Here is a 20,000-nt window from a genome sequence, read left to right on the forward strand (position 1 = left end):
TTTCCTTCGTTTTCCTAGAACACGTTTCAAATCTGATTCTCTTTTAGAGCCGTGAAGCCATGCTTCATGAAACACCTTGTGTAGTCCGTGGGAGTCCGATCCAAATGTTCCTGTTCCGGTCCGTAGGCCAGCCCTCTCCCACTCACACAGTCCACTCCCCAAGGAACACCACGGGGGAGAAACGCAGACAAAAAAGAGATCAGAAAGAAAAGAAGAAGAAGAAAAAAAGAAAATACAACCGCCTGCTTTTGCTTTGCTCTGCTCTGCTTGCAACAGTCATTGCTGAGTTTGGTGCCCACGGCTGTGCCGTGCCACCCACAGTGTGAATGGAACAGTCCTGTCCTGTCCAGTCTGGTTGGTCCTTGTGGGCAGCGTGAGGTTGGCAACAGCACCACCAAGGGGGCTGGAGGCTAGAGTCACTTGGCAGAAGGGGCAATGGGGCTTGAGATAGGCTCGACCTGGCTGGCCAATGGGGCTTGAGATAGGCTCGACCTGGCTGGCCAATGGGGCTCCAGATAGGCTCGACCTGGCTGTCCAATGGGGCTCCAAATAAGTTAGACCTGGTTGTCCAATGGGGCTAGACCTGGTTGTCTGTGTGTACTGTATGTGTCTGTATGTGTTTGTGTGCGTGCCACAGAGAGGAGAGGCAAGGTGGAGAAGGAGGGGGGTAGGGTTGAACTGGTGAAGGGGAGGAGTTTAAATTGTAGGGGAGGGATTGAAAGTCTCAAAACTTGGAGACCACAGTAGGTTAGCACGGCAAAAGTCTCTGTCTTCCTTCTTCTTCGTTTCCTGGATCTCCTGGTTGCATCAGGACCAGGTATTGTAGATAGGAGGGGGTTATAAAAGGGGGGGTGGGATATGGGTAGTGCCCACACATGCCCCCTACCCTCATACTTTATAGTAGATGTTGGCGGGGCTCTGGGGGGGCATCTCCTGGACGATGTAGACCGGGTGTCCGTAATCCCCGCTGACCTTCTCGTAGTGGGGGCAGTACGCCGAGTCCGACGTCCGCAGCGGGATGATGATGTCACTGGGTTCCGAGCCGTTGTTGTTCCCGCCGCCCCCCATCCCGGAGCCCCCGGGCCCCCCGCCGGCCGTGGCCCCCACCGCACTGGTGCTGCCGCGCTTGGGCGTCAGGGAGGACAGCGAGAGCGCCGGGTGGTGCTGCGTCTCCGAGTGCTTGGCCTGTTGCCGGCGGTAACACACCACGGCCACGATGGCGGTGACGAGGAGCAGGAAGACGGCGCCGCCCACTCCGCCGGCGATCAGCGCGATGTTGGTGGCCCCCATGCCGCCGCCACTGCTCTCGCCCTTGTCACCCTCGCGGCCGCCACCCTCGCCTGTTAACGTGGTCGTGCCCTTGTCACCTGCACAGGGGAGGAGAGATAGAGAGAGGAGAGAGAGGAGAGAGGGAGAGAGGAGTGAGAGAGGAGAGCGAGAGGAGTGAGAGAGGAGAGAAAGGAGTGGTGACAATGATCAACAATAGGAAGGGAGCACAAGAAAATGAGGGAAAGTTGGTAGAGGTTGAGGCACAGGAAGATGGAGAGAGAAATAGAGAGAGACAGAGAGAGAGAGAAAGAAAGAGAGAGATATAGAGAGATGAATAAATCAAGACTGAAACTTGGCTTTTTAACTTTGAATACATTACATAAATATACTGTGCATAATATACACATTTCAAACAAACCTGCAATGAGAACAAGTCAAAGCTAAGTTAGCATTCATGAAACTTCAAAACGAAAGCAAGAGAGAGCGAGAATGTGTGTGTGTGTGTGTGTGTGTGTGTGTGTGTGTGTGTGTGTGTGTGTGTGTGTGTGTGTGTGTGTGTGTGTGTGTGTGTGAGAGAGAGAGAGAGAGAGAGAGAGAGAGAGAGAGAGAGAGAGAGAGAGAGAGAGAGAGAGAGAGAGAACGATTGAGCGCACATCAACAGCTATAAACAGTAGAGAAATAGTACACTGAGTACATTCGATCAGCAGAGACACCATCAAAGCAGCTCTGTTCTGCGAGATGGAGGAGGACGCATTTCAAGAAGATGAGAGACAGAGAGATGAGGAAAAGAAAGAGACTGAAAGAAATGTGAAAAATAGAGAGCAATAAAGGAAAAAAAACAGTGTTGTGACTGAGGCTGCCTTACCAGTGTTCTTGGGCTGCGCTGGGTCAGGTTTAGGTTTGGGTGGGAGGCCATATGGAGCTAATAGAAATATAAGAGAATGGCAAGTCAGACCACAGCACACACTACATCCTCTATAGGCTTATTTCTTATCTTTATTGTTTTAATCTTTAATCTAATTCTTTGTTATTTTAGTTGCTCAGTTCATCTTCAAAATGTATGCTGCCTATGAACAAATGAACTTCTACAAGTGGATTTGCGCTCATAAGCTAATATTTTGTGATCTGACCAGAGTACAGTAAGATGCAGCCAAAGATTATAGAAATTCACAAAGCGAAGATCCACCTTTTCATTCATAATGAATGCTTAGAAATTGGTGGTGGTGGTGGTAAATATTCGTGAAAACATTTGTGAATGGGCGGCATACATTCTGGACATTACATACTCTACCTTTAATTCATACTGTACAATCATGTGTTATCTTGATGTACTGTATAACGACATCAAGAGGAAGTTTAACAATCTTGCTTCATCACACTTTTTTTTGGTTCGTACAAATATCAGCAATGTGTGCCGGCCTTCCCCCGGAAATCAATCTACACTCACCTCTACGGAATACTAATTAAGTGTTATTACCTCCGCCAAGGAGGTTATGTGATCGCCTGGGTTTGTGTATTGTCTGTGTTTGTTCGTTCGTTCGTTCGTGCGCTGCTATTTCACTGCCTGCCACAAGGTGCGCACGGTGAGCACTGAGCACCTTGCCTGATTATCATAGACTTGCCGCCGAAGGTGTTGCGTCACTAGGAGGGCGCAGCCTGGCTACTGAGCACCGGCGTGCCTGCGCCTTTCTGTGCAACAAGGAGAGAGTCTCCTTTGCCGCGCCAGCTCCAACACCAAGTGCATTTGATTTCACCTAAAAAGTTGTTCATCCGCATGCAGGAAACAATCCTGTCAAATTAATTACCACCGCTGCCAAAAATATGGAATTTGTGATTGTGTTGGCCCATATGTTATCATTGCTGTTGCGAGATGGACAGTGACCACCCCCGCAGATCGTTTAGGTTCACAATGCTGTCGAATTAAGTACGTTGTCAAAAATATGGAATGTGATTGTGTAAGTTCACAATGCTGTTGTGGACTGTGACTGAGGTTCGCAATGCTGTCGAATTAATTAGGCTACCGTTGCCAAAATAATTTATGACTGTAGCCTACGTTCACAATGCTGGTAAAATTCATTACATCCCCTTCGCTACATTTAAAGTTAACCCCAAGTTGTTTGCGAGATGGACCAGGATCAGAAAGCCCGACAGTCTGCATAATGGCCGAGCACCGGCGAATATTCCAATCGGGTGTGCCGCCAAAGCAATAAGGAAAAGGACTGTCTCCTTTGACGCCAGCTCCAAAACCATTGCTATCAACCTAAAAAAAAAAAGGCTCATCAGCAGGCACCCTTTTGGCTACACCCTCGTTGAAGTTAACAAACAGTCCTGTGAAATGAATTACCGCTGCCTGCCTAAAATATGTGTGAAGTGGAAGTGCACTGCTGTGAGATGGACAGTGACCACCGCAGATCATTTCGGTTGACAATAATGTCGAATTAATTAGGTAGGCTACCATCGCCAAAACAATATGGAATTTGTGGCTGTGCAAGTTCACAATGCTGGTCAAATGCATTACACTTCACTCAATTTATCCCCAGTTGCGAGATGGACCACAAAGCCCGACAGCAATGCCTAGACTGATTAACAACGGTGATAGTGATTTACCTAGAAGGAAATGCCGCTTCACGCTTCAGCCGACAGCGCTAAGGCCAACCAGTGGCCCATGAGAATAATGCATACCATCGTAGGCAAAAAACAGGCCTATACGGTTGTCTGTGGTTGTTTCAGTTTTGTTGGTCATAATCATTACATTCCCTTCACTAATGTGATCGCCGTGTGATCACAAGTTTTCAAAGCAGGTTGATTTTTATCTTGTAGTAAGCACAAGGCTGGATTAGGCTGATACAATTGGTATAATTCCACTTAGTCTTTAAAGTGTGATATGAAATAGCTGTGAAATTTTAAATGGTAATAAGGGCATGCTGCCAATCATCAAAACTGTTTATAACAATGTGACCAGCAACTTCTGACCTTCAATAGGCTAAGTGCATTTATAGGACAGTGCATAGTAAGTTCACAATATAGCATGTAGCACTTTGCCAATACCACAATCACACAGGTGAACAAAACAGACCACAGTTAATCAAGGACATGGTAATTATAAAAAATACAGATATAATCTAGTTACAACTTGACTGTTTAATTCTCTGAACACACTAATGGTGTGTATAAACCTGCATAAATGACACAAATATCCCACTGTATGTGTCTAAAAACAAACTTAACTTCCTTGGCGGAGGTCTGCACACTCTGGGTGCATTTCTAGTTGTCTTTGTAATGACAGAAAAAAATTCATGCTGCCTTCAAAACAAGCGATTGGCGAGACATCAAGGCTATCCCAATCAAATAAATCCCGAATATGCTGCCCTCTAAAATGCTGTCTGGCCAGTCTGTCCAAAAAAGCGAAAGGTTTTTAATCGTTACCCTGAATGCCTGCACTAACTCGTTAGACAGCAAAGGCAGCAATTCTCTAGCTCACCTTGGACATACTTGAATGAGGAGCAGACCTCAAAACCCTCAAAAACTCATTTTAAATCTACCTTATTAATTTGCATATAGCAATGGCTGCCAGTAGGCTCAGTACTGTATGTCAGTGCACATTGCACTTTATATACCTACTTACGTATAGTATGTGGCAAATACATTTGGAAATGGAATTAAATTTCTTGGCCAAGTATATGACTCATATCAGAGATGAGTCAGTCTGTGAGAGAATGTCATAGGCCAGCTTAAGTGGATAGCCTTCCTCTCTCTCCACTGTGACACAGAAACCCTTCATTGGGGAGATGTGGACGCACTCACGACTAGACAAGGTCATAGCAGCACCATGCAGTAGTCTATGAGCAGCACATGCTAATGGGCACGAGAAGGGATGAGGGAGGAGTAGGACTGGACTGGCAGAGAAATAGGGCCCGGGCACTTTTGGCTTAAAGGGGCCCCTCATAATTAGCAGCGCAGAACTGACTCACCGCTGGGCCCTGCACCCTCATTGCCCCCTATTTTCAGAAATGTAAACCTTTTTTTAAAAAAATTCTGAAAATAGGGCCCCATGAGGGTGCATGCCTGCTATGCCAGATGGCCAGTCCAGCCCTCAGGAGGAGGGTAAATGAGGGGATGGAGGAGGAGGAGGGTAAATGAGGGGCTTCGGGTGCACGATTCGCTGGCGATTAGATTGGCTCCAGGAGAATTTACTGGCTATAAGTGTTGGGTCACTTGGCAGCATGACTCAACACACAAGACACAGAAGATACTGTGGAACCCTGTCCACTCTTTAATACTTTGAAAAGCAATATATATATATATATTTTTTTTACATTTTATATATTTATAACCAATATTTTCTTTATATTTTACAAAAGGAACATTTCTTATAGGGTGTCTTTATGCAGTATATGGTAAATAAAATGAACAAACAAACAAATAAATAAAAAACAAACAAACTAAAAAAAAATCTAGGTATACAGAGGTGCAGATGTACAGCTATACAGGGGTGCAGCTGTGGTGTGATGGATGATGCTGGAGCTAAGAGGAGGGTTGGGGAGGGTTGTTGGGGAAGGAGATGGGTGTCAGGGAAGAGGAATTGTAAAGAAAAGGAGTGTAAGGAAGAGGTTGATTGCTAGAGAGAAGAGTGCTGGAGAAGAGAGGAGAGTTGGGGAAAGGGGATTGGGGGAGGAAAGGAGTGTTAAGAAGAGAGGAATGGAAGAGTGTGGGGGGTTGGGGGGAAGGAGGCTGGAGAAGAATGTGGAGAGGAGAGAGGCGTGTTGTGAAGGAGAGGAGGAGATAAGGGTAGGAGAAGAGTGGAGGGTAGGAAAGGAGAGGAGAGGAGAAGAGAGGAGAGGAGGAGATGATTTAAGTGTGAGGAGAGGCTTGGAGGGGAGGAGAGAAGAGCAGAGGAGGGGAGCAGAGGAGGAGTGGAGAGGAGAGGAGTGTTAAAGAGGAGAGGAGAGGAGTGTTAAAGAGGAGAGGAGAGGAGAGGAGAGGAGAGGAGAGGAGAGGAGAGGAGAGGAGTGTAAAGAGGAGAGGAGAGGAGTGTAAAGAGGAGAGGAGTGTAAAGAGGAGAGGAGAGGAGAGGAGAGGAGAGGAGGGCAATGGTCCTGTTACTCACTCTGGCCTACTTTCAGCACCACCTTCATCCCTCTCGTCACACACACGCCCCCACGCATGCTATCCAGACCCTGTCTCGAACCGTCCGAAGTGGCTGTGGAGAGAGAGAGAGAGAGAGCGAGAGAGAGAGAGAGAGAGAGAGAGAGAGAGAGAGAGAGAGAGAGAGAGAGAGAAGGACAAACAAAAAAAGAGAGAAGAGAAAATGAAATATTAGTGTCCTGTAGGTAGAGTCACTGCTACACTAGAGCTGCACGATTATGGAAAAAAAAAAACCGTAATCACGATTATTTGGGTCAAAATCATAATCACAATTATTAATCACGATTATTGATTCTTGTTGGATTTTTGAAAAAAATATATAATAAAATGAAATATAACCAAGAATAAATGATATATGGGATGAGCAAAATAAAAAGAATTGTAATAATTATGTAAAAGGCAATAGCATGGAACTTAGGTGAACAGATTTCTGGCTAGAAAAGCCAGCCTGTCAGTATGTTCTGGCTTTAAGGTCGCTCTCGAATGTAGGTCACAATTGCCACGATTAAATTCTGATTGAAATCACAATTTCAATATCACGATTATATCACGATTTTCGATTAATTGTGCAGCCCTACATCACACTGTAACGTCGTTGTTCTTTTGTTTGTGGTCAGGGCTGGACTGGTAATCTGATATACAGGGTATTTTCCCAGTGTGCCGTCAGTTCTCAGGGGAAGATGCTGTTGATTTTTGCTGCTGCTATTGTTGTTGTTTTTGTCTTTTCCCCTCAAGACCGGCCCATCACAATTAGATGGAGCAGCCCATTAGACAATCTTTAATATACATAATGGACTGACCCAATCATAGTATTGTAGAAAAAACAGGGGGTGGTGGGCTGTAGGTTGTATGAGGGGCTGGTCTTTGCTGTTGAAGAAGGTAGGTCTGCACACTGCAGAATAAGCTCCAAAAAATAAAGTTTATCAACCTAAAACAGCAACGTTTCGATCACCCTGGATCTTCGTCAGGCATGGTCTATGGTTTGTCTTTGTTAAAAAATAGTTTTCTGGTCCCAGCCCAGTCCTGTCTGTGGTGTTGGCCGGGGAGGGAGATGGGAAATCCTGCCTGCTGCAGCTGCTGCCTCCCTAATCCTGCTGCAGATCCACATTACAGTAACGTGCCAGTGATGCGGCGCCCAGACACTCCATCCGCTACATTATACCATAGTTCCCGACCGTATCCCTCTTTAAGTCTACTTCTCCAAGTCCACCTCATATGTCTCCCCCTAAATGTTCCTGGCGCTATCTCTCTAACACACTCTCTCTCTCTCTCTCTCTCTCTCTCTCTCTCTCTCTAAGAGCCTTCTTTTCTTTCTTTAACTCCCCAAAGTCTGTCTCCTTCACGCCCTTGTCTCTCACTCTCATTCACTTTCTCGGGTTCACGCTCAGGGCTGCTGACAGCTTCGGCTAGGCCCGGGACAAAATCAAGTAAAAGGGCCCCAGAACCAATACATATGATGTAATGAGAACCCAATTCTGGGCCTCTTTTCTCCCTGGGCCCGGGACAACTGACGCCCTTGTCCCCCCTGTCGGCTTCCCTGTTCACACTCGTTCACTTTCTCAATGGTTTTCTCTAACCCCGCGAACACACCAGAAGAGACCAAAGCAACAAAGAGTCGCTGGAGGTGTCTTCATAGCAAGAATGACACAAGCGATAGAATCGAGTCTGACCATTAAAAGCAGAATGCAAGATTTCCGACATTCCAATTCGCTGTGACGGCTGTCGCCGGACCGCATCATAGCTCGATAATGTACCGTAATATTTGCTGAAGTTCAACTACAAACTTTCGCTCAAGTTGCTCAAATCGCGTCTAGTTACCCAGATTGCTTCGTTTGTCTCGCCTATCGTCATCCATACAGACTCAATAATTACCGTTGCCAATGTTGCTCAAGTTGCTTCTCGTGTATTTTCAAGTCAAGTCTGCTTTGTTGACAATTTCTTTACATGCACTGGTCATACAAAAAATTGAAATTACATTTCTTATTTTCTTACAGACATAGACATACTCTAGACATAGACATAGACAATATTCGTGTCATAACTCCCTGTCTTCCTTCTCTGCATCTCTCTCTAACCCCCAGTTATGTGTCTCCCTCTCCTGCCAGTATCTCTGTAACTATCCCCAGTCACTGCGGTAACCCCTGCAGAGGGGAAAATACCAAACCAGAGTCACTCACATGCACACTCCCAGACAGACGGACAGGCACGCACGTACACACACGCATAGACACATCCACAGAGCAACCATCACTGGCACGCACGCACACACACACACACACGCACGCACACACGCACACACGCACACACGCACACACACACACACACACACACACACACACACACACACACACACACACCTTCCCTCTCCTCTCTCACACACAGAATTTAATGGATATTTAATGGATATAAAGTATTATTTACCACATACACATACATATGCTATAAAATCTTCATGCATGCACAAATGTGGGCACATTCCAGATGTGTGTGTGTGTCTGTGTGTGTACATTCACACAAACATACTTTACTCTAGGACCTACACACACACACACACACACACACACACACACACACACACACACACACACACACAGATCGAGCGAGTAAGTAACCTCATTCCGCAGCTGGCTCCACTCTGCCTGGTGAGGGGGAAAGCGGGTCAGGCTGGCCCACCACACACACACACACACACACACACACACACACACACACACACACACACACACACACACACACACACACACACACACACACACACACACACACACACACACACGCAGCTGCACTCCCAAAAGGCCTGACAACCACCATGCCAAGCCAGGACACAACCTCCAATCATCCACCCACACCACAATCACAATTACATTGTACTCAAATAAACAAACAAATCAACAAACACAGAGACAAGAGGAATGGTGGCGAGTGTGTGAGTGTGTGTGAGAGCACTGGGGAGATCTCTGAGGAGTGGAGGGGTAATGGGGCACTAATCACACGAACACCACACACACACATGCAAACATGCACGCAAACACACACACACACGCACGCACGCACACACACACACACACACACACACGCGCGCGCGCGCGCGCGCGCGCGCAAACACACACACGCACGCACGCACGCACACACACACTCTCTCACACACTCAGATACACAACAATACACACACACTTGCACACTTGCACACAGTGTCCAGCAAAAACACACCAAAAAGACCACTAGCTAAAAATATCACACTTCCGTGTAACCTTGGACAATAACAACAGCAGAAACAAACGCCCAAAAACGGAGAAACGGGAGAGAGAGAGAGAGAGAGAGAGAGAGAGAGAGAGAGAGAGAGAGAAAGAGTGGACTGAGTGTTGGTCAACCAGAAACACTGCTCATACTCCATGCTAGAGAAAAAAAAGAAAAGAAAAAAAGAAGGAAAGAAAAGAAAAAGAGAAGACTAAAGTCTCCCCTCTCTCCTGCGCGCTGATCTCCGAGTCCCCACAGGCCTCTGGTATGCTGCTGTACATGCTCAGATGAGATTACACAAATTACACCGCAGTGCAGAAAGTCATCACCTCTCACTCCTCTACATTAATCTGATCAAACAGAGGGAGGGAGAGGGGGAGAGAGAGAGAGACAGAGAGAGAGAGAGAGAGAGAGAGAGAGAGAGAGAGAGAGAGAGAGAGAGAGAGAGGACAGAAAAGCAGAAAAGGATAGAAATAGAGAGGGAGCCAGAGAGAGAGAGAGATAGAGAGAGAGAGAGACAGAGAGAGAGAGAGAGAGAGAGAGAGAGAGAGAGAGAGAGAGAGAGAGAGAGGACAGAAAAGCAGAAAAGTATAGAAATAGAGAGGGAGCCAGAGAGAGAGGGAGAAAGAAAGAGAGGGAGAGAGAGCAAAAGAGAGAGAGAGAGAGAGAGAGAGAGAGAGAGAGAGAGAGAGAGAGAGAGAGAGAGAGAGAGAGAGAGAGAGAGAGAGAGAGAGAGAGAGAGAGAGAGAGAGAAAGTATGCAAGAAAGGACAATAAAAGGAGAAAAGGATAGAAACAGAAAGAAAGAGAGGAGGAAACCAATGAAAAACTATGTAGTTATACATATTTTCAATATTTTCTGCTTGTGGGGTGGATGGATATTTAAAAAGTTGAATAAAAGTATTGAATTGCAGCCAAAAAAGAATAAGAGTTTTACAGGTAACTTTTAATGCAGACAGTGGAGGTCAAAACGATCAAGTCTTACAAGAGGAGAGGGCGGATTTATCACACAAAAACAGCCAACTTCAGCCTAGGGGACGTCAAAATTGTTACAAAAACTATACAGCTGAAAAAACAGCTATACGAGGAAACTGGTAACTTTTAACGCATGTAGACAGTGGAGATCAAAACACAAGAGTCTTGAAAGAGGAGAGGGCTGACGTATCGCAAAAAAACATACTCAAGCAGGGGGGTGGGGTATACAAAAGTTGTATACCATTATAACTGGTTACTTTTTGACAGTGGAAGTCAAAACAGACAAGTTTTACAAGAGGCGTCTGACTTATCGCACAAAAACATACTTCAGTGGGAGCATATAAAAAGTTGTACACCATTATAACTGGTAACTTTTAGCACATGGAGACAGTGGAAGTCAAAACAGAGGAGTCTTACAGGAGGAAAAAGAGGACGCATCAGACAAAAACATACTTCCGCAGGTCTGACAGAACAGAATAGTTCACACTGGCAAAGAGGACAGCGGGAGGTCGAAAAATAAGAGACAGAACAGGAAAGGAGAAGAAATGGAGTGGAGGATGAGGATGGAGACACAAAATTTGGGGATAGAGGGATGTAGAGAGGGAGGGGTGGAGGGGGGGACGGAGGGAAGCGTGGTCAGTGGAGGATTAAGTAATTGAGACAATGATCTGCAGCGATGGGGAGAGAGAGCGAGGGGGAAAGAAACGGAAGAAAAGAAAGAAAAAAGAAGAGAGAGAGAGAAAAAAAGAGAGAGAGGGCTAAAAAGAGGGAGTATGGGGACGGCCGGTTAAAAAAAAAAAAAAAAACGAAAAAGAAAAAAACAGGCGGAGAGACAGACACGGAACTGTTCATGTGCAAAGGAGCTAAAACAAGGAGGTCACTGACCCGTACAAACATCACCAATTGTGAGCACAGAGGGTAGGGTGGTGTGTGTGTGTGTGTGTGTGTGTGTGTGTGTGTGTGTGTGTGTGTGTGTGTGTGTGTGTGTGTGTGTGTGTGTGTATATGTGTGTGTGTGTATATGTAGGTGTGTGCACTTGTGTGCGTGTGTGTGTGTGTATGCATGCATGAATTTGTATGCATATTTGTGTGTATGTGTGTGTGTGTGTGTGTGTGGTGTTGGTGGGGGAGGGGAGGTGGCGTCAGTCTCACTACCTTCTGGGCCAGCCTTAAACGACCCCTTTAGTGACCCACTTACACCCACACACACATGGCCCTAACCCGGGAACGAGAGAGAGAGAGAGAGAGAGAGAGAGAGAGAGAGAGAGAGAGAGAGAGAGAGAGAGAGAGAGAGAGAGAGAGAGAGAGAGAGAGCAGTTGGTGAGAAAAGTATGGAGACAGTGCGAACGATAGAGAGAAACAAGAAAAATATGGAGAGAGAGAGAGAGGGGGCAGGGTAAGACAAGGAGGGAGATGGAGGGAAAGAGAGTGGTGGAGCGACAGAGAAAAAGAGAGAAATAAAAAGAAAAAGACATGGACAAAAACGGAAAGAAAGAGAGATACAGGGATAGAAAGAGAGAGAGAGATAAAGGAATAGAAAGAGAGAGAGAGAGAGAGAGAGAGAGAGAGAGAGAGAGAGAGGGAGGGACAGAGAGAGAGACAGATCGAGGCGGCAAAAGGGATTGACCCGTGCTAGTTGTGGATGGACACACGGCCTCTCGAAAAGATGGGCTTAACCCACAACAAATGAAGGGCTAAACTATGCCAACTGGCCAACCCCCAGGGGAATTAGAAAATCTGTTGGCTGCGCAGAAAGCTCCGTGCCACTCAGCTTCTGCACACACACACAGGCACAGGCACAGGCGCACACACACACGCACACGCGCACACACGCACACACACGCGCACACACACACACACACACACACACACACACACACACACACACACACACACACACACACACACACACACACACACACACAATATGTATGCACACATAGTCAATGCATGCATGCACACATGCACAAACGCATGCACACACTCACTCACAAACACACACACACACACGCACGCACACTACACTATGTGTGTGTGTGTGTGTTCTCTGCTGACATTGGCAGCCCTGGGGGACCATAGGGGTGGGGGAGGGAGAGGAAGTAAACAGTGACATGCCATAGTCTATATAGTCACTGCATCGCACACTGCACACTGGCCTGGGACACTTACAGTAGTTACTGTAGCATTATTGGTACGGTACAGTACACACACCACCACCAACAGCTAGGCGGCAGTAGCGAGCGGGCAGAGTTGGTGGGTGGGTGAGTGAGTGAGTGAGTAAGTGCAAGTGTGTCATGGAGGCCATGTGTATTACAGTCATGTTCCATTATGAGGTTTTGGGGAGGGGGTGAAGGGTGGGGGGTCGGGTGTTCCTCCAGGGGTTTGGCATGGTAGGTGGTCCTTGTAAGTAGTGCATGCATGGTAGCGTGCTGTGCTGGGCTTTAGATATTTGGTCAAATATGGCCACGGAGGTCTGCTGTGTTTGGAGAACGCCGGCCAAATTGGCGGCACACTCTGCACAGCCACTGGCTCACTTAGCAGGACGCCGTCCAAAAACACATTTCTTTAATGGTATTATTTTTTTGATTTTGTATTTACGTAGACTGAGGGGGAACATGACACTGTTGACGTGTTGATGTCAGGCTAGGTCATACTCCTGGCTAGGCTTGTAGTCAGACAGTGTGGCAGGAATGGATAGCAGGCTGGCCAATTGGTCAGTCGGTAGCCATTTTTAAGGAATGCAAGAGCGGTAGAGAGAAGTGCAGTGAAGTGTAGCCTAGCTAGGCTTAAGGGACTGCAAATGACTCTTCGAGACTATTGTCTGGCCAGGCAAACCATCTACAACATTTCCCTGTGGGAGATGCAAAAGGTTGTGTCTAGCTCATGTTTGTAAAATGGATCATAAAACTACTGGTTGAAGCTTCATTCGATTAGACCACCCATTCCTTCACTCACCTCTTAATAAAACTGGTGCCTCATTGCCATAAAATAAGCCGCATAAAATCGAGCCGCTGGTAATGCTCACATTTTCTGGTTCCCTTTTTCATGGGAATTTGTAAATGTTTTAGATGATTTACCTGGCCAGATTATACAGTACTTCAGTACAAAGGCAAAGTGCCACATACATTTTGTCAAATTTGAGTTTAGCCTGAAAATGGTCTCCATTACACCTGCTTTACCTTGTGACGAAGCCTACAATTATATCTCAACATACCAAGGCGGAACGGAACGGTCCCGGGACGAACGCGGTCTTTCTGCTTAGTTTTGGCCGGCGTGTTTTTCTCTGCCTTTCACACTGACAGCGTCGGCGTGCGCGGCCAGTCCTATTCAAAACCCTCCCCACAGCTAAAGCTAGCATGCTACTTTGCCATTCATTTGAATGAGACACCGCCGGTCGTGAAAAATACGCTCGAGTTCTATTTTCCAAATGCAGCGCGGCGCGGAGCCGGCTCCCGCGCCGCTGACGCTCGACTACCGCCGGTTGGTGTGTAAGGACAGATATGTTTCAATGTATTTTCACCGACGCCGGTAAAAAACGCGACCGTTCCGCGACGCTTTACCGCCCTGGTGTGTAAGACCCCTCAAATTTGCAGTAACTACAATATCCAACCTAATACCAAGGCTTTGAAGGTCTTTTTTTCTCAGTTTCAATGTTGGCGTACTTATTGCACTTTGTCTTTGTAGGGCAGTGTAGTCTTGAAGAGACTTGGGAGTCGCGTAAGCCAGGCGAGAGTAGCCAGCAGCAGCAGAGTAGTATGTGCTGCTTCTCACCAGCAGACCCCCCAAGGAGAGGCCTTCAATCGGGTTACGCTCTGTGATCCGCGGCCCACGTGACCCGGGACAGGGCTTAAGAGAGTGAGGAGATCACCCTCTCCGACCCACTATCCACTACCCCCCACTCCCTCCCCTGTCTCTGTCCCTGCCTCCCTCCCTCTCTCTCTCGCTCTCTCATAGGCATGCACCTATGGGAAATCTGACTGGGCAGGCATGGGTCTAGGTCAAGAGAGGGGGTGGGGAGGGTGGGTTTGGTGTGGACTGGAGGCTGCGTTGGGGATAGGAGCAGCAGGCACGGTCCAAGGGAGTGGGGAAGGTGGGCAGTGGTGGGAGGAGAGGGTGTGGAATAGAGTCAGGGGATCGAGGGAGATGGTCGGGGTGTGTGGAGCAGGGATGTGATGGGGACCGAGGGACAGTGTTGGAACAGGGGTGTGGTCAGGGACAGTGTTGGGGTCAGGAGTGGCTGATATGGTGGCATGGTGGGTGGAGAGGGGCAGTTGCGTGGGTCAAGGGAATGGGGCAGTGGGGGGAAGACAGTGTTATGCGGGGCCGGGGGACAGTGACGGGATGGTGTGGGGTCAGGAGTGAAGGCTGATGTTGAAGTAGCCAGGGCTGGACTGGGATCTGAAAAGGGCCCGGGCACTTTTTGGCGCCTGAGGGCCCGACACCGATGCCTATCGGTAGGCCCTATTTATGACATTGTATATAATATAGCCTACATAAAAAATCTCACACGAAAAAATGCTTCATCATCTTGGGGAGATGGTCACAGTGTACCCTCATGTTCTCTTCATCCTGCATGTGAACTTCTGAGTATGTTTGAGGGAAGGAGATAGAGAGTGGACAACTAACTCTATTTTCCTGATTATTTTCCAGGCCAGTGAATCTCAATATAAAAAAGTATTCATACCATTTCCCTTAAGCAAAAACTGAAAACAGGTCCCACAGACACAAACACCTTAACATTGATAAGCAAAGCAATATTTCACTCACTCACTCACACACACACACACACACACACACACACACACACACACACACACACACACACACACACACACACACACACACACACACACACACACACACACACACACACACAGAGTAAATGGACACCATATATAATAATAATAAAATGTAATGAAAATAACAATTACCAAGATGTTTCAGCTTCAAATTGCTCCAGTCCACAGATAGGCTACTGTTAGTGAGCTTACTAAATGGCACTCTATGTGCTGGCGCAACATTACAAGAGAAGTGCATGGGAATTCATCAAATGGGTATTCATGACAATTTGGTCTCAGGTAATAAAAGGGATGGGAACTACGAAACGCTGAAGCGGCGCATAGCTACACTGCATTGGCTAGCTGGGTGTGTTGGGGGGGTGCTAACCTCTCTCTCCCTGGGTAACGTCTCATATCAGTCTCTACCTCCCCTGCTCGAACCATCTCCCCCCGACGCCTCATTCTGCACCACCTTGCACTCGTTGATGCAGCGGTGGCCCCAGAGGTCGAGCTGTGTGATTCACTACCTCCCACGGCCACACGAGTCACGAGAGCTACCGGTCTGGAGCTCGAGCTGGTGGTACTTTTAGCTTTGAACAAGTCAGTGATTTTAGCACATTTTGCTACGTCTTCTTTTATTTTATGCTTTTGCTTTTCCATGCGCTTTTCATAGTCAATCCTTTCTTTCTCCATATTGCGTCCTGTGTCCTCCGTTCCACCACCGGAGTTTTTATCAACCGAATAGCCACCATCCAAGTCAACGAAACTTCGGATGATGAAGCTGACACACTAGTTGGGTCGAGCGAGGGCCTGCAGGGAGGGGTGGGCCTTCGAGAAACAATGCATTTCATTGGACTAGGCCAATGTGCCTCAAGAGAAGCATCCAATGAGCCCCGATATGTAATTTTTTACCGTCACAGACAAAAAAAAAAGAAAGGTATATATTTTTTTCGATGGCCCGAAAGACGCAAGGGCCCACCGGGATTTGCCCGGTACGCCAGATAACCAGTCCAGCCCTGGAAGTAGCTGGTGTAGCAGGGCAGTGGCTAGAGTGGCTGGGATGGAGGAAGCTGGGTGGAGAAGAGCAGTAGAAGGGATGGAGAGAGCATATTGGGGTGGATCTGTAGAAGGGATGGACAGAGTATGGTGGGGTGGAAGAGAGGAGGGGATGGAGAGAGTATGCTGGGGTGGAAGGGAGGAGGAGATGGACAGAGTATGGTGGGGTGGAATGGAGGAGGAGATGGACAGTGAATGGTGGGGTGGAAGGGAGGAGGGGATGGACAGAGTATGGTGGGGTGGAATGGAGGAGGAGATGGACAGAGTATGGTGGGGTGGAATGGAGGAGGAGATGGACAGTGAATGGTGGGGTGGAAGGGAGGAGGGGATGGACAGAGTATGGCTGAGGTGGCTGTTGGAGATGTGTGTGCTGGTTAGCTAGGGCAGGGCTATGGAGGGAGTGTGCTGGGCGAAGCAGGGCAGAGGGTGTATCCTGATTGGGTGGTGCAGGCCTATGGAGGGTGTGTCCTGATTGGGTGGAGCAGGGCAGAGGGTGTGTCCTGATTGGGTGGTGCAGGCCTATGGAGGGTGTGTCCTGATTGGGTGGAGCAGGGCAGAGGGTGTGTCCTGATTGGGTGGAGCAGGGCAGAGGACGGGCGGCTGGAGTGGAGTATGGTGTTGTGGAGAGCAGGACAGGGCAGGGTGTGTGTGTGTGTGTGTGTGTGTGTGTGTGTGTGTGTGTGTGTGTGTGTGTGTGTGGTGGCTTGGCTGACAGGCCGTAGGTCAGGCCGCTCCTGAGTGAGCTGCTCACCTCCGCGTTAAGACCCGTTTAAAATGTCAGAGGCCGCCGTTTGTTTGTGTGGCCAAGATATTAAGGCATAAGAGGATCATCGCCGGTCAACAACTGTGTTAATTCAAGATTATTTTCTTCCTCTGTTTTTCTATCCATCTTTCCATTTATTCATCTTTCTTTCTTTTTTGGAATGTTTTTTGAAGTGACAAGTTAACACAATTTCTAACCGCACAGATATTTTTCTTCATTCATTTATTCAACTATGCATTAACAGTGTACAAAGTGTCAGCTAGCTGTCGCTACATTTTTCTGTATATTTTAAAACTGGGTCAATGTACGATAGATATAGTTCAGAGTTACAGTTCTATCTCTATTTTTGGAATTTGCTGCAGTGAAGCTGTAACATAACCATGTAATGTATATTACTAATTTACATTATTTATGTAACCGTGTATATTATTAATTTAGATCATTTGTATACCTTTAGTTGTTGTATACCTATATTTTAAAGTCTGATTTATCTAGGCGTGTATTAGGCAGGGCAAGGCAATTTTATTTGTAGGAAATTAGAGGCAGTTCAAAGTCATTCATAAAAACATCATTATAAGAACACAGCGAATAAAGTATAGAATTCATAAGAATGAAAAGATAAAAGGCCTATTATTCCATTATTCCGGGTCATAGTTAGTAAAACATGACCTGCATTTCCTGAGCGTATCACTAGGCTCGCCATTTAACCCCTCTCTTTAACCCTTCAGGCACCGGCTGGCTGCACCTGGATCATCATTAAAATGAATCGTGCCATCTGTCAACATCAGAGTAACATTTTAATCCAATTTGCAATCCAAGCAAAGAGTCAGTCGTTTCGAGCTGATTCAAACAACGCCTAACAAAGACGTCTCCTAATGAACCATATGCCAAATAACTGTCATCAGCGAAGAAAACTCAATTACGGAAATAGCACATCAAGAAGGCAAACAATAAATAATCAAGTCATACATACAGTCTGCTTTAAAAAAAAGAAGTTATAAATGTTTGCCTTTGTATTTTTTTCAATTGAAATACGATTGGAGATATAATATGACGATTTGCACCGTAGACTAGAAAGAAATTATGATTAGATGAGCAGGACGTAGTTGAGTGACAGTACAACAGTGTGCCAAATTACTGTCATTAGCAAAGAAAACTCAATTACGTAAGTAGCACTTTAAAAATGCAAATAATATGTAATTAAATCATATGTACAGCCTACTTTAAAATTGCACAAATTTAACATGCACTTAAACCCCTGTAACCTTTCTATTTTTCTAATTGAAATACAATATGAGGAAATATGAGAAATTATGATTAGATGAGCAGGACCTAGTTGAGTGACGGATGGTACAACAGTACAATTTCCCAAGCAGTGTATGCTCCCTTGGTCCATATGGATGGCAAAACAGTACAAATTGATACTCCCACTGAAATAAAACAGTTCTTCATGTTTATATAACAAGGAAGTTAAGGGAGTAAAATACTTTGCATCCCAACTTTCTATTCTCTAACTTAAACTGTTAACACTACATCATGACACGGCAATCTTTGTTCAAAACCATCGCACAACCTTTCTGATTTCAAAAGAGCGGTGTCGTAAAATACCACAATTTGCTGCAGCGAGGTCCCCAGAGACACCCGCTATAAACAAACGCAGGCAAATATGCCCGCTGTGCCTTCGCCATGTGCACATCACACACTCGCGTGTACAAGAACAAGGCAGAGAGTTACAGAGGAGAGGAGTAGATGAGCAGTGAGGAGAGGAAGAGAGGAGATGAGAAGAAGAGAAGAGTAGAGGAATTAAGAGGAGGAGAGGAGAGGAGAGGAGGAGAGGAGAAGAGAGGAGAGGAATTAAGAGGAGGAGGAGGGGAGAGGAGAGGATAGGCGAGGCGAGGCGAGGAGAGGAGAGGAGAGGAGAGGTGAGGAGAGGAGAGGAGGATGAGGAGGAGAGGACCTAATAGGAGGAGAGGAAGAGAGGACAGGAGGAGAAGGGGGAGAGGTGGTAAGCGTTAAGCGAACCTGTCTATAAAGACCCAGAAAAAGACTCCTTGAGAGTTTTTGCTCAATAAGATCAATGACACCCATCACTGGGAACAGCAGCCAGGAGTCCACAGAGGAACACAAGCAGAGAGAGAGAGAGAGAGAGAGAGAGAGAGAGAGAGAGAGAGAGAGAGAGAGAGAGAGAGAGAGAGAGAGAGAGAGACAGAGACAGAGACAGAGACAGAGACAGAGTAAAGGGAGTGAGAGAGCAATAGGGAAGAGAAGGGAAGAGAGAGAGAGAGAGAATGCAAGTGAGAGGAAGCGACGGAAAGCAAGAAATCTAAATTAAGAAACAGCAAATGTGTAACGCAGAGGTAGCGGAAGAGACAGAAGGAAAGATAGAGACAGAAAGAGAGATGAAGGAAGTAAGAAGTGCAAGTAGTAGATGAGAGAAACAGAAAAAAGAAACGGAAAGTGGGAAGAAGAGGAGAGCAAGAGGTACAATCTCAGCCTGGAATCAGAAAGGTTTTTCTGGGTCATGTTCTTGTCGTCTTGGGTTGGGAGCAATGCAGAGGGTGAGCGAGAGAGAGAGAGAGAGAGAGAGAGAGAGAGAGAGAGAGAGAGAGAGAGAGAGAGGGAGAGAGAGAGAGAGAGAGAGATAGAGAGAGAGAGTAACCAGTGGGGACTGCAGAGGCGAGACACGAGGGATGCAGACGAAAGAGCAGAGAGACGAGGAGTGAGTCAATGGCAAAGAAGACTTTTCCTTCCTTTCTTTTCTTTCCCTCTCAGTCTTTCT

General features: G+C 46.8%; 1 protein-coding gene across 2 annotated transcripts in view; it reads right to left on the bottom strand.

Annotated features, from left to right (window-relative positions):
• Positions 1-20,000, bottom strand: part of efnb3a (ephrin-B3a) — an 82,383-nt gene that overhangs the window by 1,083 nt on the left and 61,300 nt on the right. Inside the window, exons 5-7 of one of the 2 annotated variants that reach the window (XM_063203263.1) lie at positions 6,377-6,469; positions 2,135-2,191; positions 1-1,367 (exon numbers count right to left, since the gene is read on the bottom strand). The exon at positions 1-1,367 is cut by the window's left edge and continues 1,083 nt beyond it. In XM_063203263.1, the coding sequence (XP_063059333.1) occupies positions 889-1,367; positions 2,135-2,191; positions 6,377-6,469 (629 nt within the window). In that variant the 3' untranslated portion in view covers positions 1-888. The remainder of the gene's footprint in view (positions 1,368-2,134; positions 2,192-6,376; positions 6,470-20,000) is intronic. The other variant, XM_063203264.1, reaches the window with a different exon arrangement.

This window comes from Engraulis encrasicolus, chromosome 7 (assembly GCF_034702125.1).
Source record: "Engraulis encrasicolus isolate BLACKSEA-1 chromosome 7, IST_EnEncr_1.0, whole genome shotgun sequence".
NCBI lineage: Eukaryota > Metazoa > Chordata > Actinopteri > Clupeiformes > Engraulidae > Engraulis > Engraulis encrasicolus.